The following is a 27,262-nucleotide window of genomic DNA, read 5'->3' as shown; positions in this document are numbered from 1 at the left end:
GGCACCAGTTTTTTCACCAGCCTAGCAGTCCTCATTTCTATGTCTATGCGCATGGCTCTCTTCTATAAACCAGCCCTGAGGAACTGGGTGGGAGAGAATCGGGAGGAGGAGGATAGATGTCATCAGTCTTCTTTCTTTCTTTGGGATGTAAAGTGGGTTAACAGATAAACAAAAACACTACATAAGATTTGCAGTGATTTATTTCTTCTGTTATGATTAAAAATAAAAATGTCTTATGCACTTATCTCAAATGTAAAGATACAGCAGGATAACATACATGACATTGTCTCTGAACATTTGCAGTGACTTATTTTACATTTGCAGAACTAAATGAAATATTTTCTTACATCTACCTTTTCCTTGGAAGAGAGGATTTTCAGCAGGATAAACCATACCATAAATACCATAACTTTAAATTTGGGGGTGCACATTTCAACACTTGATGATGATTTTAATATTAAGTATGATTGAGATAAACTAAAGCTTGTCACAGATGTAGAAAATGAATGATTAAGCCATGTTTTCATTTTCTTTTTATCAGTATTTTTTAATGTTATGTACATGCAATACATATTTGTGAGTAATGTGTGAATATGTAATAGCATTTATTTTTTGTATTACTTTGAATGATTGTGTTTGAGAGTGCATGTGTGTGTTACTTACGATGCACAAATGTGTTAGTGGCATGGATGAAAGTGGAAACAGTCTGACATGTACATACAATATTTAGATGTATATGAGGGGAATGTATGATTATTCATATGGGAAGCAACTGTGTGTTTCTTTTAAACAGCATTTTGCTGGAATCATTGTTCCTTAAGGTCATCTTTAAGATGCACTGAGAAGAATTCTGGATGGCTGAACTGGTTCCGTCACAATATAAGCAGGTCAAAGCATGAGAATTGGTTGGACTAAGCACATCCTTGTATTTTTTTTGCCGTTTGCCTTTTGTCACACTGACCAGGTGAGGATATCCTTGTGATCACTTTGTATTATTAGCAGATCCTATCATTGTTGTCATTACTGTCATTATTTATATGTTTTTAGTTTTTCATTATCTATCAAACAATTTGTATTTATTCTTGCTGTGAATTAGATTACTGGATTTAATTTTATTGTAGAAAACTAAAGGAAAGACAAACCGTTTGTGGGATGGTTTGTAATTGTTCGTTTACACTCAATTATCTTTGTCATTATCATAGATCAATTCATTCAAGGATAATGTGTAAAAACTACTATGGGTAATCAGTATTTGAACTAGTGTTGAATCATTGCTAGTAAAGAAAGGAGAGTTTCATATGATAGTTTTATACTTGTATTGTCTGTATATTTTCCATTTAGCTGTATTACACAAGTTTCATGCTGCACATTGCAAATAATATCAAGTAAATAGTTATTATATTGCTTTAGGAATATTTTTGTGTGCTTTATTAAATTGCTTTAGGAATATTTGTATATTTTCTCATGTGGAGTTCATTCATGTTGCAGAAGTTCACACACTGTATTTCAAGAGACCAAAACAGAGAACCACTCTAAAATGACCCCCTTGTGTGATGTCTTAATTCCCCTTTCTTCCCCATTGTCTTGTCTCTGCACAAAGGCTGTATCATACAATCCACCCAACAACCATAACATATATATCATAGATTACATTTATTTTTTCCTTTATCTATTATCTTAATTTACTTGATATGAGTTACAAAGGTCACAGATTCAACTGTCAGGATTAGTTTGTGATTGAGAATTGAGAAATCTACCTTATATTTTGTAGATACCCTTTTGAATCTTGAAGCAATCTTGGTTTTTTTCTTTGAAGTCAACAATGTAGACAGTTGTGATTTTTGTCAATGTTTTATACAATAAACCTTTCATGTCTTGTACTCATGTGAATTATCATTCATCTGTTCTCTCCCTCCCCCCTTCTCTCTCTCTCTCTCACCTTTTTAATCTGTAATACAAATAGTGGAGGAAAATAAGTGCAGGTTACAACTAAACATTCATCATTTCATTAACCTCTCACATAATACTGCTCATTATTCCTGTTGTGTTAACCAATAAGAATAATCTTAATTTCATCATACAATCTTTAGAAATTGGGTTGATTTAAAAAAATATTTAACATGTACATATTCTCTGTCATTAAAGGGAAACTAACTTGAAAATGGTCAGACTTATACATCTGCCAAATACTGTGTTACAGTCATTGAGATTAATTGGTGGAGTGGTTGTCAAAGAATCAAACACAAGACAAAAATCTTAATAATGTTGGTCTGAACTTTTGATATTTTGATAGACCTGTTAATAACTTGTGAAAAATAATCACAAAAAAAGAAGGCAATTTAGCCATGACTAATAGTGATGTGATTCCACCACATCCCACTTACCTTCACTGTAACATTCAGGCAGGGTTAGGTAAATTGTTTTTTGTCATATTGTAGTATTTTGGTCATCACTGTAATTTCCACAAAACACAGCTTACAGACAGATCACACTCACCAACTTGTAGACAATACCCAAATCTTGTAGTTGCAAGCTGGTTCCTCTGTTTTTTCTTTAATTTTCAGAAAAAGGATGTACAAATATTAAGGACATATTCTGTAAAGAAACAGTTAATGGTTTTCACAGCTTTCAAAGTGTGTAATTAAAAAGTAATTAAAATGAAATAAAGAGACAAGTCAGTAGATTAAAGCAAACAAGAGTCACCAGCAAAACTAGGGCATTTTTGGTGAAGACATTTCCATGCTGATCCCTGCACATCATGCCATACCACCAAAGAAATAAAATGTAAAGCATGTTAACAAATAAGAAGCAGTACAAAGAACAATAATTAATAAGGTATATGATCTCTGACAGTAACAGAACCATTCACAACAATATAAACCTTGTCAGTGTACACAAATGTATATATACCAAATTTTCAAACAAAATATACCAAAGTATGTAATCAAATCAAATTACCCGATTGCCTGTAATTCAGAAAGACATCAAATAATGGTAATTCAGAAAGACATCAAATAATGGTAATTCAGCAAAGACATCAAATAATGCAAAAACAATTGACAACAAACACAAAATGACAAAAGAAAAACAAAAAAAGATTTGATTTTAACAATAAACATTTTTGTTTGGAAAATTTGATTTGACTGAATTACCCTTAAAATTCATTTTTCATTTCAACATGCCCCTCCATACAAGCCCAAACACCAAACAACTAAATCACAAGTGAAAAACCAAAAACAAAACCCAAAGCTGTAAGCATTTTTGTTCATCACGTTGTATAAATAATGCACATGGGCACTTTCAAAGAACACATATTTCTGGTTAAAAACTATGGACAATTACAGTCATAATATCCATGTAGTGCTAAAAATAAACAAAACCATGAAATAAAACTAACCAAAACAAAAAAAAACAAAAAAAAAAAACAACAACAACAAAAAAAAAAAAAAAAAAAAAAAAAAAAAAAAAAAAAAAAAAAAAAAGAGAAAGAAAAAGAAAACAACAACAACAAAAACTCAACTTTGTTGTGTAGCAGTTTGCATGTCCCATTTCTAAATTCAAAACCTTTTAGAAAAATAATCTGAGAGGCTTCAGATGTCATACAAGGGAAGCCATCTTGGACCTTGCCTGCATAACATCTATTTCAGCTGCATACAATTTACATCACATGATGTAATTACACTGTATTTAGAAATGGTAATAAAAAAAAATATCAAATGGTGGCTAATTTATAAAAGGCAGCATGAAATACAGCTCTGACAGAGCTGTCAGACAATGTTGTCTCAAACCTAAAATAAACTGATCTCTGTAGCAGCATCTTTATCACAATAATCAAAAGACTACTAAGTATACTGGTCATAGCATAACACTGGTAATATGACCTTTAATGTGTTGGGCATATGCTTACAACTGATGGGTGTTTGTGCTGGAATGTGGGAACATAGTTGGGCTTTGTGTTGTTCTGTGGAGGTGATGCATATGTTGCCAGTAAACATGTTAATTTTTCTCTTGGAAAATCATAAAGTATTTCTGTATCTTGTATTTTCCTAAATTTGGTAGCCATTCATACTCTGCTCTCATAGTGATTTCAGTTTTGATTTCCTGTCCACATCCACGCCTGTGATGAATTCATGTCAAAGTTTGTGTTGGGACTTGGGAGATTCATAAAAGTTAACACTTGGGAGATAAGACCATGGTCTCCACTTCAGGGAAGGTGCTCCATCAATCCGACTCTACAGCTAAAATGTTAGTGCTGCAAGTGGAGGTGCTTAACAGACCTTCTTCATTGCCTGTAATGCCCTTTGGCATGTAGGGCAGCAATGAAAAAACTGCCCCTCTTGGCTCAGCAGCAGGTGTCCTGCATATCAGAACAAACACCACTCAACACCAGCAGAGTATCAAAGCAACAATGCAGCGTCTCCACTGTTGGTATGCTTCACGGTGACCTGACATTGATAGTTCCTGAAGGACAGCTGGTGCTAACGGTGACAGAATCAATCTGGAAGTTGTGATGTATGAGGGATTCAGAAGGAGCGGTATGAGGATGCCACTTAGAAGAATGGAAGATGTGGCAACAACAACAAAAATAAAAAGGAAAGACTGAAAGGCACACAAAAAAAGGAAAAGAAAGAAAAAAGCGTGACAGCTTAACCTGAAGATCTACAGTAGTACACAAATCAATATCTGTTGTCACACCAGACACGTTTTTTGACAAGGCAATCAAACATGCAACCCTCCTGTTTTAACAAATAATAATATACATACAGACTTGTTTTGATGAGATTATCACATGCAACAAATAAATAAATAACAGAGTATCAGGACATGATTAAAAAAGAAAGGGTGATATAGCTGTACATCTCAATCAAAAGCAATCCCTGTCCCTTTGTAATAACAGATGAATTTAAATGGGATTCTTTCAATACAAATATGCAGTAACTGATTATTTAACAGAGGTGCCTTCAGGGGTAAGGATGGCATCAACAGATGTATCTGAAACATATTTTTGGCTTCAAACAAATTGGTTATTGTTTCAACAGTGGTATATTATACAAAATAATATATTTTAATATATTTTGTGTTTCACTTTCTATTTATAGATGAATATTAGCTTACATATATATATATATATATTCTTTTATACATATGTATATATAAGGATTTATTCAGAGCAAAAGTACAACCTTTCAAACAAATACAAGTCTCTTTATCAATATATGTATATACTACAGTATAAAATATATGTGAGTCCTTGCTTATCGTTATTTATAATCGGAACAAGAGTATACCCAGAATCCACTTTTAATGAACCACCTAGAGACATTCTGCTTCACTGATTTAGCTAAACAGCTAGAGGGTAGCAAATGCGAAGTCCTTGCATACTGCCATAGTGCAGGCAAAGAAACATTCACACCTAGAAGCTGCTCTGTCCATCTAAGGCTGCCTTTCAAAATCTGGCCAGCAGCTTACAACTTCAGATCTCGTGAAAATATTCCACTACTTACAAATCATATTTTGATCAGTTTGATGAACGGCGTCGACATACGTGTAGGAACAGACTGCAAGGAGTAAATATAGTTTCTTTGGAGGGGTTGGCAGTCATGAAACATAACCCTTTCTTCTGAATAAACATGCTGTTTATACACTATTGACAAATACTTGAATCAGACAGCCACTTCTTGCCCACAAATAATGTCCTGATAAGTTGGATGGACAACACATAGAGTACACATAGATTAATACTGACTTATTCATCGCACATAACAAATGATTCATCTCTCTGCAGTGCAGCTTAAGCTGACTGAAGCCAATATAGGTATCACATGTTCAAAGCACAGTTTTTAATCAGAGCATATAATTCCCTCCATCAATTTCCAGTCAGATCATCATCCTTTTTACTGCAAAAAGAAATGGACAGAGAGAGCGAGAGTGGGGGTGGGTGGGGTGGGGGTAGGGGTAGGCGTGGGGGGGTAGTTTTTCCAGGTCCTGACTGAACATGAGATGCAAACAGAGAGAAAAATAAAACACACGACTTCACTGTGTTGGGGAAATGGAACAGAACAAGATCTTGATGGTGTTTAATTTTGTCTGTTAAGGGCAAATTACGCATAAAAAATCTCCTCGAATATGATGTTCAGCTGGATATCAATTTTATGATATTTGAATACATGTACTCTGATACAGCAAATATACAAGAAGAGTTTTGCCATAAGCAGGAATAGTCAAACAAATTATGTTACATATCTTGAATCAGATATAACATGATATCACATTTATTACAAACAAGTAGTATTTAGCAATGACATAACTTCTCATGTTCTGCATGAGTTCAATATTTTTAATCACAACTGTTTATCACAGTCTTGTTATACAACCTTTACATATATGGACTGAGTTAGAAATCTCTGAATGTAAAACCGTTGTCTATTCATGGATATATTTAGAGCAGACTAGATATACAACTGATACACATTTAGTGGATTTTACTAGAACAATCATTATCAAAAACCACATGTATGAAATGAGAATGAACTGATACACAAAGAATACCTTCATTCAGTTAACACCACAATGACTAATGATGGGCAATGGCAAATCAAATCAACTTTAAATTGCAAAATAAAGCATAAGCCAAATATCAGTATACCGGTGATTGCTCAGTGTCTGCTTTACAGAATTTCATCACCTGCTGCCATATCCACCATAAGACTACTAGATCGTAAGAGTCTTCCAAGAATTTGTTTTTAAGCGAAAAATGAGAATCTAAATTATTGAATCAAATTATGTTTCAATCAGTCTAAAAATCTAAAAATCATGAAGTAACAGAGACCAGTTATTCCAACATCACTGATATTTTTTTAAATAATCAATAGATTTTACAACAAAAAAAAATCAGATTTGAACATCCTACTACTGTTCTTGAATGCTAAACACACTAGTCAGCATTTACAGAATCATTTTTGAAAATAAATTAATACATTTTACAACAAAAAATATCAAATTTGAACATTCTACTACTAAACCCTTGAACATCCTATTACTTAACTCTTTAGTCAGCATTTACATGAGCCTGTTTTTTTCTGTTTTGTTTTATGGACTGCCGTCCACACTATCACTTATTTGTATAAGTGGACTTTTTATGTTTGACTGCTTCTACCCTGCCAGTTCCATATCATCGCAGCCAGAATCCATTTTGGCTGTATAAATGCTGGGTGTGTTTGTGTTTCCATAACTTATCAAACAATGTCATGGATTTCAGATCTTCAATGCACAAATTTGAACTTCAGCATACAGACACATAGCTTGGAAACGTGATAATGCTTGAAAGAGTTATGTTAGTAATCAATGAGAGTTTGCTTTTATCAGCTACCTTTTCAGTCATGTTCTTTGAGGTGATGTGAGCAGACACACACTTAAATCCAAAAACCAATGCTGGGGCAGCATTTTTCTTAGCTTCAATTTAGCAGCCACCATTGTATTTCACATCACACAAGCTTTTTATGGCCTCATGAGTTATTGTGCCTTCCCATGATGTCAGCAGTTGACTGTTTGACAATCCACAAGAGTAGATAAGATGAGAAAACTCATCAATTGTGTGTGTGTGTGTGTGTGTGAAGAAGGAAGCCCATTCATCCACATGCATACATGTGATTGCTTACACACACACACACACACACACACAAAACACTCATTTAAAAAGTGAATCATACTCAGCCCTGACCCTTGTACCCACCCACTGAGGCCAACCCCCCTTCTTCCCTGTATGTAATATCAGTCTGCATAAACACACACAAATAATATTTATCAATCCTTGTAAAATAAATTCAGAATAAGCACCTAATTTCATATTCTCACTCACATCAGATGTAAATAACTAATATCCAAACACAAAGGCCACTCTTTAATTTTGTGTTGATACTTTCAAAGGGAAAATATTTTTTGTCTAAAACTGAGCATCTATTACAGCACTATTTATAGAGAAATATTCTAACATGACATGGCTGTATCATATGGGGATTCCAAGCTTGTTCTCAGGTTGGATACCAGTCAGTCTCAGTTGGTGACTGCTTGCCAAAATCATGTAAGAGGAGAAAGACAGTGATGCAGTTACCTGACACATATGAGATAAACTCTTGCAGGTAACCAGGATTAATTGAGCAATTCTCTCCATCACAGTTGCTCCAATGAGCAGTAAGTTCACAATAAGGCATATCCCTGGATGGCACATGTGGCACAGGTGAAAGATATGAAACAAAAGATAGTCAAGCACATTCTGAAAACAGAATACCAGAACAAAGAGTTTGCAGATCACAGTATTTCAAGACAGAAACTTACTGTGAACATGTGCTCCCCAAAAAAGAATGAAAGATAAAGCAACAAGGACAATAAATATTCATTTTCCATTTTCTTCTAAAATCCACTAACATATCTGAAAACAAACAAACTGCAGAGACTGAGTGGATTCAATAATATCAGCAGCAAAAGTATAATCAATAGGAAACACACAAAAACACAGAAAGATAAATAAATGAAATCACCAGCCAAGCAACCACCCAGTCTAACAATAGTATCCTCTCGTCTCTGAGAATTCTATCATTTCCATAAAAAAGCACCAAAAAACCTCCAAACCAATCAGCCTATGCATACATGCATGCATGCACACCACACACACCAGGAGAGACTTTTAACACTTATGAACATAAGATTATTAGATTCATCAAAATAACAGTGTATACTGCAAACAAACATATACTTATTATCTTATATATACGCCTCATTCCGTAAAAAACAAACAAAACACTCAGAAAGCTACGAAAGTGTAGCAACTGTGCAACAGAAGATCATGTTTGAATTTTCAGCAACAGAACAAATTTCAGTTGGGTTCCATGGAGGTGGCAACATCTGGAGATGCAGCTCCTGCAAAGTTGAGGGTTTGCTCTTCATCATCCGGTGCACGTAGAATGGGGATCACGAGATCATCCATATTGGGCATCACGAACACCCGCTGTCAACAGATATATGCTGATCCTGATTATTGTATAACAGACCATGCTGGGCATCACAAACACTCGCTGTCAACAGATATATGCTAATCCTGAATATTGTACAACAGACTTTACAGCAGGCGTGTCTTGGTGATTGTATATGTATCTTCTGTGTATCTTCATTATCTCTCTCTTCTGCATGCGTGCGTGCGTGCATGCGTGTGTGTGTGTGTGTGTGGGTGGGTGGGCAGGCGTGCGCGTGCAGTGTGTGTGTGTGTGTGTGTGTGTGCGCGCGCGTGCGTGTGCGTGCGTGTGTGTGCGTGCATGCATGAATGTGTCTCTATGTGTGTGTCTCTGTGTATGTGCTTGTTTGTACATGTGCATACATGTGTGTGTGTGTGTGTGTGTGTGTGCGCGCGCATGTGTGTATGCATGCGTCTGTGTCTGTGTGTGTGTATTTGTGAATGCGTGTACAACATCTAATGGTGCCTTCCTATGAGTTAGCCTGTTTTGCATATGTACGTCTGTGCAAGAGAGTTTGTGCCCTTTGTGCATAGATACTTGTGCATGTGTGAAAGCTAACATGAGCCTGCTGACTATGAATATAAAATTATGATTAATCTTTAATAAAAGAATAATTTCTTCGACTAATTTTTTTTCTGCCAGTACTGCATGCCATGAGCATATGTATGTCGGTGGGCACATGTGTGCTCAGAATTGTGTGTGTATTATTCCACATATACCACAGTGTACATACCTATACAATTTAAGATTCTGACAAAGAAACAAAATCAAGGTTTTATGTGTGGCATGCACTCAGCATGTATAAAAGATTTCGTTGCAATATAAGGATTGCCCCAAGCAATATTCTGTATCAAATCATGCTGATGGATAAACAAGCAGACCCATATACATGAAGCAAAATAAAGGAACTCCCCCTCCTCACAAAAGACGGGCATGACTGTGATGCCAAACTCTCTCCAAGGAGAGCAGCCAAAGTTTTGATTGTCAAATATGTTGATGTAATCAACACCGATGACTGACCTGAAATTCCAGCTCTATACATGGATATAATAATAATAATAATAATAATGGTATTTATAAAGCGCTGAATCTTGTGCAGAGACAAACCAAAGCGCTTTCGCACCAGTCATTCACACACATGCATAACTCTAAAACTGTGGAAACTAAAAACAGGAAGGGCAAGCAAGGGGGGTGAGGGGGGGCTATTTTGGGAAGAGGTGGGTTTTAAGGCCAGACTTGAAAGAGCTGAGAGTAGAGACTTGACAAAGCGAAAGAGGAAGTTCATTCCAATCGCACGGTCCAGAGACAGAGAAAGAACAGCGGCCAACAGTTGAGTGTTTGAATCTGGGTATGCGTAAACAGAGTGGATCCGAAACCGATCGTAGTGAGCAAGATGGAGTGTAGAGGTGAAGGCAGCCACAGAGATAGGAAGGGGCAGTTTTGTGAATACATTTATAACATAGAGTGCTGATCTTGTACTTTATTCGGTGTGAGACAGGGAGCCAGTGGAGATGTTGCAAAAGAGGAGTGATGTGCTCAGATGTTTTCTTTCTGAGCCGGGCAGCAGAGTTTTGTATGCGCTGAAGGGACTGAATGGATGAAGCAGGCAAACCAGACAATAGAGAGTTACAGTAGTCAAGGCGAGAGAGAATGAGAGAAACGACAAGTCTAGATGTTGTGTCAGTGGACAGATATTTCCGGACGGCACTGATGCGCCGCAGTTGACAGTAGCAGGACTGACATGTCTGACTGATAAGTTTTTGCAAGGACAGTGTATTGTCAAGGACAACACCGAGGTTCCTGACTGACGTGGAAAGAGGGATGGATGTACTGCCAAGTTTGATTGTGTCAATTGTGATGGAAGACAGTTTTTGTTTAGTTCCTATGATCACTGCTTCAGTTTTGTCCACATTCAATTGTAACTTATTTCGAGTCATCCAGTTTTGAATGTCCAGGAAGCAGTTGGATGTTTCTTGCAAGAGCGACAACAATTTTTCAGGGGTATCACTCTTCTGGAGTTGAGTGTCATCAGCATAAGAATGATGACTGATATTATGGCGGTTGATAATTTCAGCGAGAGGAGCAGTGTACAGTATGAAGAGCACTGGGCCTAAAACAGATCCCTGTGGGACTCCATGTTCGATTTTAATGGGTTCAGATTTGAAATGATCAACAATGACAGACTGGAATCGATCAGTGAGATAAGATTTGAACCAGTTTAGAACAGTGCCGTTGATACCAAATGTAAAACAAGAGAGGCAAGGCCTTCAAGACTCACTTGTGATACACTTAGTGAGTCAATGAAGACGGGAAAGAAGGATTGAATGGTCTATCGTGTCAAAGGCGGCTGACAAGTCGAGAAGAGTGAGAAGGGAAATTTTTCCTGAGTCGGACGCTATCAGTAGATTGTTCAGAATGTGGAGGAGAGTGGTTTTGGTGCTGTGGTCAGCACGATAGGCAGACTGAAATGGGTGGACGAGATTGTTGAAACAAAGGTGGTTATTGAGCTGCTTGAGGACAGCTTTTTCAAGGAGTTTGGACATGAATGGAAGATTAGAAACTGGTCAATAGTTTTTCAAAATGTTTGCGTCAAGGTTGGGTTTCTTCAGAAGAGGCCGGACGATTGCAGTTTTGAAAGTGGATGGAAATGTTCCAGTGAGAATGGATGAGTTGACAATATTGGTGATTGTGGGGAGAAGATGTGAGACACACTGGGAAAAGACCAAGGCTGGAATAGGATCGAACTCACAGGATTTTATTGTCACTTCTTTCAGGATTTCATGAACTTCTGTTTCAGTCAATGGATTAACTCACTCGATACTGGGCTTTTTGTAATCACGTGTTCCTCTGGAAACTGGGCATTTGTATAGGTTTTTGAAAAAATCACCAAAAAATAATGACAAAACACAATAACCTGAAATTTTGAGACATGTTTATTGATAAATGGAATAAGCATGGTTCTAAGTTTCATAGCCCTTACTTTCATGGTTCATTTTTTGCAGCTGGAGTGATAAAACATAGTTTTTTTACAACAACAAAATTGAGGGTGGTTGGAAATGCATAGAAGAAAAATTTTCAGCATTTTTGAAAGAAAGGTTATTTTCCACATAAATCACATTGAGGAACCCTGCAGAATGTAAAAAATGGCTATTTGAGAGTGTCTGCACTGTACAAATGAACTAATATCAGTAACATGCAATTGGCAAATTCGTAATTTTTCATGTGGCATTCTTCAGCATACTAGGCCTTAGTGTAGCGTTGAAAAAAAAAATATATATACAGAAAGAAAACTCACACAGTCTTGAAATTTGGAGACACAATTACTAATAAAGTGAACAAGAGGAGCACAAACTTTCAAAGCTCTTACTGCCATGGTTCACTTTTTGTAGCCAGAGATACATAGGATTATCTTTTTTTATGATAACAACATTGAGGGTGGTTGCACATCACAGTGGTGAAATTCACAGCACTGTTGAAAGAAGGATTATTTTCTACATAAATTGCATTGTCAAACCCTGCAGAGTATAAAAAAAAGGCTTTCTGAGAGTTTCTGCACCATACAAATGAACTAAATTAAAAAAAAAAATCCCATAAAAGTAGCTAATTCGTAATTTGTCTCGTGGCATTCTTCAGTACAGTATGTATTAGTATGGTCTGAAAAAAAAAGTCACAGTCTTGAAATTTGGAGACATTATTATTGATATAGTAAATAAGCACTGTAAGCAGCTCTTCACTCTATGGTACTCTGTCTGTAGCTGAATGGAGATGGGGTATCCTTTATCCTTGTCTAGGTAATCCACATTGTTCTTGGAAAAAAAAGAAGCTGTTTTTAACACACATCACACTGATAATCATATCAAAAGTTTCTGCACTGTAAGAATACACTAACACTAATCATAGGGCTGAAAAAACTCACTATTTGATATCCAAAACAGCCGCAGTCTACACATGGGAAAAAACAAAACAAAAAAAACCCCAAAAAACACATGGCTATGGGGGTGTGGCCAGTCATACCTTGTGACTGCAGTCCGTGCAGTTCCTGGTCCGTGTATGGCGGAATTGCAGGAAAAAATCTAAAATCTTCATGCCACTCTTTGCTCACAAATCGAAGAAAAATGTCCGTGCTCTGGTCAGCCAGTAGTCCGTGTGCACCAGCCTCTCTTTCACTGTCACTGTCCGCCTCACTTGCCACGCCTCTCTGCTCTTCCACATCAGGTTCGCTATCTGATGAACTTTCATGTTCACTCTCCTCAGATGGTACAAAATCACTCTCCTCATCTTCTTCACCATACTCTGCATCTGATTCTTCTGTTTAGACCAGTTCCACGGCTTCTCGTAGGGTGTAAACATGCCTGCCTTGTCTGCTCTGTGAACCACTTGCACTGGGTTGCGACGCCATTGTTGTTTGTCTGAACACAAAGGCCTGGGTGACGATAAAAATAGCTCAGCAGTACGGCAACAAGTGACTTGCCAGCCACTCCAGTGGTCAAAGGTTGGCCTATGCTAATTAGGCTCTGACATGGATGGCTGTGTCTGTGGCAATGGGTCACGACGTCACTTGTGGAAATTTTTGAAGGTTGAAACGTCTACAGCCGTTGTCAGTATACAACCAGTTGGAAATGGACGATGGCTATAGCCGTTGTTAGTATCGAGTGAGTTAAAGGAATGGAGAGGAGTGCCGCTGAATTGAGGATCAGCATGAACAGGTTGGAAAGACATTTGGTCTAAGATGGTACGAATATTTTGGACTGTGTCGAAAAAGAAAGAGGAGATGACACTGGGGAGTTCAGATAAAGTGTAAGCAGAAGGAAGAGGAGTCTTTTTGCGCAGGGCAATGACAACCAGCTCTCCTTGATGAGAGCAGTCCAAGTTTTCACAGACATATCTGATGTGACAAAAAACAACAACATAAAATGACTGACTGACCTGAAATTCTAGTTCCAGTTTGCGTTCAATCCAGTCAGTGATGTGGGTGATGGTCACCACTCTCTCCCCTACCTGTGGCTTGGCAACTAGCGACAGTCGTGGGGGGCCACGAAAGCCATACCTGCAAAGATAGTACCAGACACTTGTTTACTGTACACTTAAAGTGCAAAACTGAATGTACTTTTTTCTTCACTTTGCCTTGACTGACTCAACATATGTAAAGCATTAACCCTGCTTGAGACTGTCTGCACGTGGCTGCTTGGCATGCACATTTGTACATACACACACACAGGGCAAAGGAAGCAATGCATGAGCAGATACTGCACAAGAGAATGCATGTGTGCGGGAACACAAAAGTTTGTCACATGAGCTGAAGTTCAAAAGTATGCAATATTACAGAGAATCATTGTTCAGAAAGAAAAACTGACTGAGACTTGCAGCTGAAAATGTGTGTGCCACTCAGAGAAACCTCATGACAGTTCGCAAATCCAAATAGGTTTTTGCATTCCTTTTGGCACCAGGCTTCAGCTAATTCCAGGCCCTGTCTGTATCTGATACATGTATTTTGTGATTGGAAACAGTTACAGCAGTAAAACAGCCCTGCAAAGTATGCACACCTTTTCAGCACATTCAGTGATCAAACAGACTGCATCACTGGCGTACTTTAGACTCCAGCAATATCTCACTAAAGCCATGATCATATTTTACATTTTGATACACAGTGAATAGTTAATAAAGAATACATAAACCAATCCTATCCATAAGAAATGCAATTTTCACTTTCCATTAACTTCCTCAGGGCCAGTGGTTTGGAACACCATGTGCAGGTGTTTTTGTTTGCATATTTGTGTAAGCCCATGCTTGTTTGTGTATAGTGTACTTGAAGCATGTATGTTTATGTATGTGCACCTCTTTAAAGAAAATGTCATAAGATCCCTGCCTGGGAGGTGTGAGCATCAATTTGTAGGAGAAGAGAAGTAGCAGTAGTAGTAGAAGAAGTAATAGTAGTAGTAGCAGCAGCAGCAGTAGCAGTATTAGTAGCAATAGTAGTAATAGTGGTTATGTTAACTGCATTAGTTTGAAAGAGGGTTGACTCACCACAGTCTGTCAGAAGGTAGGGGGGGAATGTTGATGGCCAGTTTCCCCACCAAGTTTTTGACGCTGACCTGCAGCTGCAGCGGGGTGTTGGACACGTTCTCCATGGCCCGCTTGATGTACTTGTACTCTGTGGCCTGCTGGAAGTACTTGGAGGAGGTCAGCTTGTTCAGGTATTTCAGCAGCTTTTTGCTGCCCCCACCACTGTCAAAACATCAGTAAGTCTTTCTTTATTTCATTTAACATCTTTTTGCAGATATGATATGAATGAAAACAAACAGGAAACTTACACAATCTTTTCTGAATCACAAGTTGCATCACCAGGAGCAATGACTGCAGGCTATCTACTTTTCTTCCACAATGTAATTTTGCAGCATTTTTGATTTGAAGATAAACTTTTCCATCTACACTGTTGATTTTGGCAAAGCATTTAAGTCAACAGCTGTACTGATTACAGTTGTAAATAAGAAAATAGTGACCATCACATTTTATGTAATATGATGTGTACATCAGATAATGTGATAACCTGGTACATTTCAGGACTAGCTACTAATGCTGCACAAACTTTGTTTCTTGATGCCACTCTTTTAGATGAAAAAATAAAACAAAATAAAGCCCAGATCAAGGGAAACAAGGGCTTCAATATTTATGTATGTTACCCAAGGACACTGCACAACAGATATTTTGCAACAGGACATTTTAAATAAAACTCCATTGCATCAAAAACAAACAGCAACAGCAACAAAATCCCAACACTCAGCTTTAGTAAGTCAACTATTTTATCTTCACATTTTCAATAATCATATTTGTATAGTATCCCAGACTGGCTCACCTTTCCTTTTCTTCTGGACATGCTGCTTCCTCTTCATCATCGGTGGAGGACTCAGCACTGTCTTCCTCATCAGGATCTGTTATTGGTGACCTGTACCAACCAACACAATTTTCATGAAAAACTTGACAAATTCCTTCATGAAAAGACGTGAGACATGTACCTTTATCATGGATAATTATTTCAAAAATTCAGGCTATGGAAATGAGGTGTTATCACAAGATACTAAACATCAGATACATGGATCACATCACGACTGAACAAGTGTGCCCAACCATCAAGCAGCACTTTAGGCCTTATGAAGATGTGGTGACATCGCTTAAGAAAAGAAAGCTACACTGGAATGGCCATGCAACGAGATTCAATGGCCTTGCCAGAACAGTCCTCCAAACTGTTCACAGAAGGGAACAGTGGGGTAGACTGAAATAAACAATGGACTGACAGCACTGCAGAATGGACAGGAAAACCATCTGCAGAAACACAGGCTTTGACACACAACAAAGAGACCAGGAGGAACCTGGTGAACAAATCTTCTGTGCAGCACCCCAATGACTTCACACAGTTGAGGGAGAAGAAGAAGATTTGAGATATTACTCAAACAAATGTCTGACAAGTTGAACAGTGTTTACAATAAACTTCAAGGACAGACATGCATCCAAACATTTAAAATAATTATAAAAAAAATTTCAAGTACATCTTTATCTGTTAAGAAATCTAGTGTAAACATATGGTTTTCAGTCAAATGATTATTGTGGACACTGAAGTAACTATCAGAAGTTGTAAAAATTTCAGTTAAAAAGTCAAATTATTATCAGATATTCTTTACACATATCAGAATAAATGCAGTACCATACGAAAAGAAAAAGAAAAAAAAAAAAAAAAAAGAAAGAAAGAAAGAAAGAAAAAATAAATAAACATTATTTTCTTTTAATGAACCTTCAGGTGGTACTCAACTGCCAAATACATAGAAGCTATTCAGGTGCATATGAAATGAAGAAGAGAAAAAGCTGCCTTGCTTGAAATTTCTTCTAGCTTCCTACTTGTGCATTTCAGTACACCTGTTATTTTTTTCCTCAGTCAGTTTTTTTTGGGGGGGAAAATATTCCAGTTTTAGTTATCAAGCTATCATTATCATTATTATTACTCAAGTTGTTCAAACAGACTCACTGATAATCTGAATGAAACCTAGTTTCCAAGCAAGGAGACAATTCACTGACCTGTCTGATCTGTTGTCTTCAGTGGACTGAGATTCCTGTGGGTTGTTACGCTTCAGTTTCATCAGGTTGACTTTGGTTTCGATTGTCATCTTGAATCCCCCACTGTAGGAAACATCCAGCTCCACCCAGAATCCTTGCTCATCGAGGTAAGGGTTTGCAGCTCGTCGAATGACAGGCATCTCTTTTCCCAGATCAATCGCAGTAACCTGAAGCTCCTCAATGAAGTATGGTACCTGGAACGTCATTCAGCTAAGATAAAATGTTGAATTAAAATAAACAAACAAATAAGGAAACAAAACAATTATGGTTGGTATAGTTTTCTATAGAATGCACAAGTAGTAAATACACTAGGACATTGTATTTTGAATATCAAAGACTATATCAATATTGCTATGGTATCTGGAAAGCATGTAGGCAAATAAATAGACAATAAAAAAACAGGAAAGAAAAAAAGTTCTCTTATACAGAAAGAAAAAGGAATGAACTTCAAATAAATACGAAATAAGATACCCAACAGTCTGCATGAGAAGCAAGTAAAAAGTAGAGAGAGTATGCTACACTCAATGTGTCAAATTTATTGACATGCTGACTGAAAGTCAGAGTATGCTATGCTTGACACATTGACTTCAGTATGTCACATTTATTGACATACTGACCTGAATGTCAGAGGATGCTATACTTGACACACTAACCTAAGTATGTCACATTTACTGACATACTGACCTGAATGTGAGAGTGTGATGTAACACATCCACTGACATTAATATCTTGTACGTATACAGTTTTCAATGAGTCACACACACACACACACACACACACACACACACACACACACACACACACAGAGGACATCTGATTTGTACTACCAGTGCTGTCATTTCCATGGAACGAGTGTCTACAAAAACTAAGGAAATGACAAAGAAAAGTGTGTGCATGGATAAGGGATGAACTGAACAATAAACAGACATCCATCTTACCCAACGCTCTAACGAAAACAATCTGTCTTTAGCTGGAACTGGAATAGACAATCTAATAAAAACAATCTATAAGAAATATTGATTCTGCTAATCCTAGAAATATTTAGCTAAAAGTAAACCACAACTACTTTCTATGTTTTTGAACACTGGTACAATAAAATCTCTGACGGTCTTTCTCATCACCCCTCCTTCTTCTTCTTCTTCTTCTTTGTTCGTGGGCTGCAACTCCCACGTTCACTTGTATATACACGAGTGGGCTTTTACGTGTATGGCCGTTTTTACCCCGCCATGTAGGCAGCCATACTCCGCTTTCGGGGGTGTGCATGCTGGGTATGTACTTGTTTCCATAACCCACCGAACGCTGACATGGATTACAGGATCTTTAACGTGCGTATTTGATCTTTTGCTTGCGTATACACACGAAGGGGGTTCAGGCACTAACAGGTCTGCACATATGTTGACCTGGGAGATCGGAAAAATCTCCACCCTTTACCCACCAGGCGCCGTCACCGAGATTCGAACCCGGGACCCTCAGATTGAAAGTCCAACGCTTTAACCATTCGGCTATTGCGCCCATCATCACCCCTCAAATCACACCACCTTCTACGAAGCAAGACCACATCTGGAACAATTCCACCTTTAGGGCATCTGCCAACAGGTTGTTAAACTCCACCAGCTAGCTGTCTCAGCAATGTATCTGCAAATATGCTTCTTACATGAATTTTGCTGAGTTTCCTCTGCAATTTGTCCTTGACTTTGTCAGCCCACCATCCGTCCCGCAGGAAGTCGAAAAAACAGCGGCCAATCAGTGCATTGAGCCAATACAGCTGGTTGTCACAGATGATTGAGCCAGGAAATGGCAGTCGCGGCGTGGCCCCAGACTCCTTGCTGTTCTTAGGCGACAGGATTTGAGAGAATGTGGTGGCTGGCATGAGATGGCCCATGTAGCGAGTGAATTCCAGAACTGGGTCAACGATTTCCATCTATTTCACACAAAAAAGTACATCTTCCATGAATGATTTTGTGGTTATGCTGTGATTCATAATTGATGTAATATAAGTAAAAAAACCAAAAACCAACACAACAAAAGAAATGATTTATTATGCAGTAATAATCCATGCACTCAGAACACATTTAAAAAAAACAACCTATCTGTGATAATTACTTATTGACCACCTGCACACACACTTTATTTCACAATAAAACCAAAAACCAGTCTTTGTTTTTAATTAACTTATTACTCATAATCCATTAACTAGAAATATCAATTAGGTTAACCTGAAGCAGCAAAGCATACAATGATAGAAAATGTATGATGCACCTTGGTTATGGAGTGTTTGTACCATTAGTACCGCTGAATTTGGACCTTTCTTTGAAATTATTGTCTTCAGTGCACTGAAGCCCCACCAGTTTATGACAAAACCTATCAACAAAAACTCATGTGACCTGATCCTCCTACTGTAAACTGTTTCCTGTTCTTAAAAACTTGAAAAGTAAAAACACAAGACCACAAATCAATACAAACTTCAGTTGCAGCACTTTCTGTGGGATCTGACACTGTTGATGACTGAGAGTCTTCAGAGTTACGTCGCTGCAGTGGAAGGCCTTCCAAGCTGGCCCTCCTTGGATGGGACTGTCGATGACGTTCAATTGCTTGGCGCATCTCCAGAATGGCGTTGGCAAGAGGCTTTTCCTGTGTGGCTGCATTAAAGCGATGGAACCACTCCTCCTTCTCTCTTCCTGTACGAGCAAACAGGAACAAGACACTGGTGTCACACTTCTCCTCAGGGAACAGTTCAAGGCCGGTCCCTTGACCAGAACTATCACTGTGCGCCAGGTCCACTGACAGGTTACCCAGAGTCTTCATCTTTGTTCCTGGCTCAGCAAGAGCTATGCAGATGGGGTATTTCTTGCTCCACACTCGCTTTCTGACCAGTCCTGGAGGTAGCAGAGAAACACGGCCCCCCTTTAGTTCAAAACTTCTCTGTTCAACAAACTGTGAAGTAGAAATGTTTTCATCATGCATGGCCCGCTTGGGAACAGAGTTTTTGGGTTTCTGCAATCGTAGTTTTGTTCCTTCGAGAGTGACGAAGACGGTGGTTGTCTGATTGATATGGTACTCCTCTACATTATAGCTGGTGATCTCATTCATCCAGCCCTGTAACAGACAGTCAATTTATTGCTGAGGACAGCAGAAAGATCAAAACACTAAACTGACATACACAATATCTTCTTTTGCACAACTCTCTCTTGCATGCATGTGCACACACAAACACACACTATTTTCTGTAAACATAAACCTACCATCAAATAAATATCTATTAAATTTTCTACAGCAAAATTTAGTGGAAGAAAAACAGACAGACAGACAGACGTGGATGGACAGACAAACTTACTGACTGATTGGCAGACAGATTATAAACTGCTGGGAATAATAGAAAACACCTTGAATATTACTGTAGCTTGTGCTCATATTCAACCACCTGAGAACTGAACAGTCAAATCACAAATTGTGAATCAAAACAGTGCTGGAGCAACTGCAGGTAATATATTTTTTAATATTTTGTATTCAAAGTGCTAAGCAGTAACTTAGTAGTAACTTATAGATAATTACTTCTACATTCTGTGGGCATGAGAACATTTCAAAGTGACTTTTAATGAATATAGGACATACTGAACTTAAAAGAGTTCAAATTCATTTCATGGGATGACATGCTTAAGGAGGGACTTATCATGTCACTAACATGTTCTAAAGCACACATGCGCATTTTGTGTGTGTGTGTGCATGTGTGTGTATATTTGTATCATGGTTGTAAGCATGCTGCATATGCATGAAAAAGCTTATGGTGGAAAACATTTTTCCAAGCATTCTCTTTAATGTGTCTATATATACACTTACTTTATAAATACCATCTAGCAGGGTTGCTTCCTTCATTTCAGGTATTTCCATTGGTGGCAGATCCTCCAGTGGGATCAGTGGAATGTCTTCTTTGGCCTCCCCCGGCCACATCATGTAGCTGTACAGTGACAGGCACAGCGATGACAACATACACCCCATGATCAGCCCCGCCATGAAGGAAGGGATGGGAAGGATGGAAAAAGCACAGAAACACAACATAGCCACCAACAGTTGTTGCCGTAGAGACAAGCGACCACCAAGGCTGATAAAATACCACACTGGTTTTGGCTTAGGTGATGTCAAAGACCCATCAGTCTTAGATGACTTATCAACTTGCTCAGACTGATCAGGTTTTGATATATTATCCTTCTTATCAACGTCTTGCCGCAGGCTATCACCTGGCAAATCCAAAGCTGCAGCAGTTCTTGACATGCTGTATGTGTTTTTTGTAGGTTTGGAACGACAACGAATTGCAGTATTGCTGTCTGGTGTTTCAGGCGGTTGCTGCATAAAGGATTTATCCATGACTACTATGTTTTCCTCACCACTGACTTCATCTGTGACCAAACTGAGCTCCACTGGCTGAGGTGGTGGGTTCTCTGTCAGGTCCTGCTTTTCTTCACTTTTTGCTCGTTCCATAACAGGCACTGGGGGTCTGATGAGAGGATCTGTGCTTGACTTCTGCAGCTTTGATACTGGTGCCTTGGTGGCACGTTCTTTACTACTGTCAGTGGTGCCTGAACCCACACCCAGCTTTTTGCTCAATGATTCATAGGCAGCTGAATCCTCAATGGTTTTAGTAATTTTTTCCTGGATTTTTCCTTTCAGGCCTGACAACAATTCTTTATATTCAAGTACAGTTTTGTTGCCTTTCTTCAGTGGAAACGATGCAGTTCCCTCCTCTCTCTCCACAATTGTTCCTGCCTTTGGAGTATTGTTCTTTGGGCTTGAGCTATCTGAGGAGGCAATAACATCTGGTTGATGCAGCTGACTGCTATATTTGTCTGTGATAGTGAGATCTTCCTCCTCTTCTTCATCCCCCTTCTCTAGTTTCTTGAAGGATATTCCCCCCAATGACAGATTTCCACGAGGAAGGGGAGGTCGTGCCGGAGGCTTTGGTTTCTGTTTTGAAGTTGAGCTCATCTTTATCTGAAAGCAGTCAAAGGAGGAGAGTGGTCATTAAAACACACAAATCAAGTCAGTGGTCACTATAGCTATAAGTCAAGTCAGTGGTTTAAAATAAGCCTTCAATCTAGTTAGTGTCACTAATACTAATACAGTAATAGTCATAAATCAGGTCAGTGGTCACCAACAGCCACAAATCTAGTTGGTAGTCACCAATGGCCACAAATCAAGCTAGTAAACACCCGAAGCCACAAATCAAACAAGTGATCACCAACTGCCACAAATCAAGTCAGTGGTCACCAATACACAGCAACAGCCACAAATCTGGTTGATAGCTACCAACAGCCACCGATACGCTAGTAGTCACCAATATCTTGTGTGTGGTCAACAACAACTACTAATCAAGTAGTATGATAGTCAGCTGTGCCTGGCTATGACCATCAGAACAACAGAGGAGGCACCTTCTGTCTATCTGGGCTAGAATTTTATTAATGTGGATAGTGTCTTGCCAAAGTTACATTCTTTGGGATGTTTCCCAAAGGCCAGCTAGCCCACAAGGCTGCAACACTAAGAGCCAGAGCAATCTTGCCAAGTTTAAGAGTCATAGTCCTTAATAAAAGACTAAGCTGTAAATAAATTCACAAATTGCCAGATTTTAGTGGTCACCAATAACTACAAATCAAGCTAGCAGTCACCAATAGCAACAAATCTAGTTAGCAGTCACCAGTAGCAATAAATCTTGTTAAACTTAATAATATTCACTTACATCATGATATGGTGATGGTCATTACAAGCCTAAAAAATTCACAAGAAGTGATAATCACTTTTGTTGTCATGTGGTCACCAACAGCCAAAAATCAAGTGGGAAGAACTAATGTAAACTTACACTGTGTATCTCATCTGTCTGCCTCCTGTAATATGATCTGCTGTTCCACTGCTTGCTTGTTCATTTGTCTCACTATCATTCTCCTTTGGCCTCAATCTGCCATTATTTTCTGAATAACCTATCAACTTCTGCAGGCAGCAGCAGTTTTAAGTACACCAAATGTACAAATTATCTTTTTGAACAACAATCCAGAACAGAACACCAACCCAGAGCAGGTAGAATTCAAAATAAAGCTCCACACAGCCGCACACACTGGTAATCAGTAACAGCACAGTTGGGAAAGTTCCACCCAATACTGCCAACAGCTGTGCATTTCCACACGTCTCTGATAGGGGTAAGCATCAAGTGTCACTGACAGATACATTCAAGCTGTTACAAGCCTGACTTGAATGGACTGTACAAAAGCCAACACAAAATGACCTAACATACAAGGCTTTGGAAATTATTCTGATTATGGAAGAAGACTTAATGGACTTCGTGATTAAAACAAGTTATATATAAAAAAAACAAAAACAAAAAACAAACAAAAACAACAACAAAAAGATATCAATCTACACAAAATCATAGAGTAAAAATTATGAAAGACCACAAATACCCAGTGATGCATATACATCCCTACAAAAACACAAACACACCCAGACAGAGACAGAGACAGGGAAAGACAGTGACATGCTGAAAAACTGATACAAACAGAACAAAAATACTTTCTGAAAAAATTACATATGAACATTATGTGTGCATACCTCTTTTAATGTTCATAATATAAAAACATTCAAGACAAGAATATCAAAAGGAGGAGTTTGATTTTGTCCCCTTCTCAAAAAGAAAAATGGAAAGACAGACAAAAGACATAAAATCTTAACATTCAACTTACTCTCACAGAGCAGGTAAAAATTATAGAAAGAGAAATAGCAAACAACGGATGTCAGAAGTAACAGAATGGTGATTTGTTTCCTTGTGACAGACACAGGAAGGAATAACTGGGTCTTTTTTTTATCTGTTCATGTGCAATATTATGAAGAGTTGAGTATTTTACTTCCTAGTGCCCTACTGACTGTACAGGAAACAGACAACACATTTTTTTCTGGTGACAGGTACATGTGGTATTGTTTTGTATGCATGCAGAGACAAGAGTGAGAGACAGACAATAAACATGACAAGGGCCTTGGCCTGTGCATGTGGAGTGAACATTAAGTTATACAGAAAGAATCACAAACCTAAACTGTGCTTTCTTATGCCTAGAGCATTATGTACAAAGTTGGCAACATTTGGCATTGTTGGTTTGTTTTCTGCAGCCATCATTTACACACATTTAAATATAGAATACATGGATGCCTGTGATAGCTAACAGGAATTCATTAATCATGAGTCCACTGTGTTCTGGACAAAAAATGTACATGTCTCTGTTTTGGGAACATAAATGGGGCGATAAGAATCTTTTGTATCTGTGCGGCTGCTAAATTGCAAGAAATATTATTTACATAGCTTAAGACTTAAGTACACAACAAGTTACAATGATGTCTTGTATGTTGAATATAATTATATACATTGTAAAAATATTGTGCACCCATAGCAAAGGACAAATCTTGTTTTAAGCAGTCTACAAGCTTTTGTTTTAATTTGGACAAAAACAGTGTTGTATCCCCCATACTTTGGTTTCCCAAACTATCCCCAAACCAAATTTGCACAAATCATTTCAAACATCACAAACCCATGTTATATTGTTCACTCCTGCACAGAAAAGAGAGAGAGAGAGAGAGAGAGAGAGAGAGAGAGAGAGAGAGAGAGAGGGAGGGAGAGAGAGACAGGCAGATAGACAGACAGACAGACAGACAGAGACAGAGGCAGAGACAAAGACAGACAGACAGAGACAGAGACAGAAATTAGAAAACTCAGAGGAGATAGCAGTGTGTGTGGCGACAAATCTATCTGCCATCCATAAAATGCTTTGACAAAACTTACAAAGACAAAGCTTTTTTAGAACAGTTGAGAATGTACTGCCTCAGTAGGCAGTAAAAATATTGTAATACAGCATACATTGTTGAATGCTTGAAGGGAGAACACAGACTTGCCATGCAAGTAAACCCTTCACGTACTTTGTACAAAACATTTTTCAGCCCACAAACTGGACATAGCACTGACTAGTTTGGGTGATTCATACCACCCCATCACATGAACTTTTGGTACCAGTATTCAAATTGAAGTTCAAATGCCAGACTTACTGACTGTGAACAACAACTTTATCAGCAACCAAGATAATAATTTATGTGAGAAAAGCTCCAGAGAGCAAATTTCCATTCCTGTTATAGAAACCAAGCATCAATCATTTCAATGCTGCCAAATGTAACAGGGTAAAGTTACTTGATCAACCATCCTGAGACATTAATAACAGAGCTAAATTTGAATAGTATGAAATGTGTCCAACATTTTCCAACCCTCACATAAACTTGATGTACCAGTACTTAGTATGACAACACATTGTTTCGAATGCTAATTTAATAAATGGAACTAGACATACAAAAAAGACAAAGACAATATTTCATTCTTTATGCATTCAAAGGTTTAACTCCCATTTTCACTTGTGAGAACTGACAGTGGATTTTTATGGGTATGACCATTTTTACCTGACCATGATATATATATATATATATATATATATATATATATATATATACACAGCCATATTTAATTTTCAGGGTTGCACATGTTGGGTATATTCATAGTCAAATAACTTGCCAAAGCCGACATGAATTACAGAATCTTTAGTGTGTGTATTTGATGTTTTACATACATGTGAAACACACAAAGGGGATGAACTACTTTCACTTGGAGTGATGGTGCATTTCCCCTTATTCGTGTGTTAATTTGTTTTGAGAGGCATTTACCTTCAATACTAGAGAAACTAAAGCCAGTTAAGGCATGCAAAGGATGATCAAACTTTCGGGTTATTATATATATATTTTTTTTCTTTATAATTTTCTATTCACTTGGATTCTAATGGATCAGAGTGTGAATACTTTTCTTGAGAGGGGGAATTGAGAAATAGGGGTGGAGGGTGGGGGCAGTGATATTGGGTCACCATAGCAACTAATTGATGCATATACGCTGGCTGTTGTCAATGTTTGATGATTTAATGTTATCTACAGTTTGATGATTCAATGTTACCTATGATTTCCAAGTATTTGGGAAAAAGAAGGATTTCATGGTGATACTGTCAAACCATTCAGGCTTGCAATCGGTGATCGGGAGAGGAGTTTATGAAAGTACTTTTTCTTACACATCTAGTCAGTGTTTATAAATCATGTTGATTTTCAATTCAGCATTGACACCCAGTCACCACAAACACCCATACACACAAAAACACACCTGCATGATATGCATTCATAACCATCCTGTTTGTATCTGTGAAAGGCAAGATCCAGGTGTGTCATGAAAATGATTTAGCCAATTCTTATGTGTGCATGTGTGTGTGTGCTGGGTGGGGGGGGGATGGGGGGGTGGCGGTGTGGATCAGGGGTGGTGGTAGTAATATTAGCTGTATTCTATCTTTTCACTTATATTTGATGGGGGGAAATAGTGGAGGGGAGAAGAGCAGGGGGTTGGGGTTGCAGGAGAAAGGGAGATGCGACTATATGGGCGTGTCTGCATGCGTACATGCATGTATGTGTGCACACGTGCGCATGATTGTGCGTGTGTTTAAGAACGTGTGTATGTGTATGAAAATAGGTTCCTGAATTTAGGACGCTAAAATAGATATGCGCGCACGCGTGTGTGTGTTGTTTTGATTTTTTCCAAATGTGGTTACGATACTAACTAGTGAACAGGCAGGTTTTAGCTCGGAGATATTGGGGTGTCCGAAGTTAAGGCAGTTTTGACAGAAGTTTTCACAATTCAACGGGCTTTAGATTCAAACAAGTCAGTCAAATGACAACTTTCCTTCGCATTCTAACTGGCCCATTATTCTTCTTCGCATACCACTTCTCAGTGCCCCCCCTTTATTTATTTATTTATTTATTTATTTTTTAACATCTGGTAAGATCGGGGGAGTGGTTGTGGGGATTTAAATCTATGTTTTCTGTTTCCCAGACAAACAAAACCAGGAAACTTCCACCTTGCATGAAACTAGACTGTAATTGATATGCAACCACCTCAGTTATCAAATCAAGAAACGGGGCAGGCAGAGGAAATATTCTCTTGGTATGAGCAAGACAGACCATTGAAAAAGCTCACCGAAACGGGTTCCAGAAACTGTGTCCAATCAACAGTCGGCCGTGGGCGAACACACTTGTCGAAAACAAAC

The 27,262-nt window shown here is 38.2% G+C and overlaps 1 protein-coding gene across 2 annotated transcripts; it reads right to left on the bottom strand.

Annotated features, from left to right (window-relative positions):
• Positions 1-180: 180 nt before the first annotated feature.
• Positions 181-27,262, bottom strand: LOC143286955 (testis-expressed protein 2-like). Of its 2 annotated transcripts, none has more exons than XM_076594932.1 (9): positions 27,193-27,262; positions 20,952-22,100; positions 19,578-20,210; positions 18,769-19,035; positions 17,076-17,308; positions 15,862-15,951; positions 15,033-15,233; positions 13,935-14,055; positions 181-9,004 (listed from the first exon to the last, which is right to left on the bottom strand). In XM_076594932.1, the coding sequence occupies exons 2-9, from the start codon at positions 22,092-22,094 to the stop codon at positions 8,873-8,875; spliced, it is 2,820 nt and encodes a 939-aa protein (XP_076451047.1). In that variant the 5' UTR covers positions 22,095-22,100; positions 27,193-27,262; the 3' UTR covers positions 181-8,872. The 2 variants fall into 2 exon arrangements, with proteins under 2 accessions (XP_076451047.1, XP_076451057.1); XM_076594942.1 differs by lacking the exon at positions 27,193-27,262 and adding an exon at positions 23,837-23,953.

Source organism: Babylonia areolata, chromosome 1 (genome assembly GCF_041734735.1).
Source record: "Babylonia areolata isolate BAREFJ2019XMU chromosome 1, ASM4173473v1, whole genome shotgun sequence".
In the NCBI taxonomy this organism is placed as follows: Eukaryota; Metazoa; Mollusca; class Gastropoda; order Neogastropoda; family Buccinidae; genus Babylonia; species Babylonia areolata.
The sequence above is the reverse complement of the archived record's forward strand: the minus strand, read 5'-3'. Positions and strand labels throughout refer to the sequence as shown.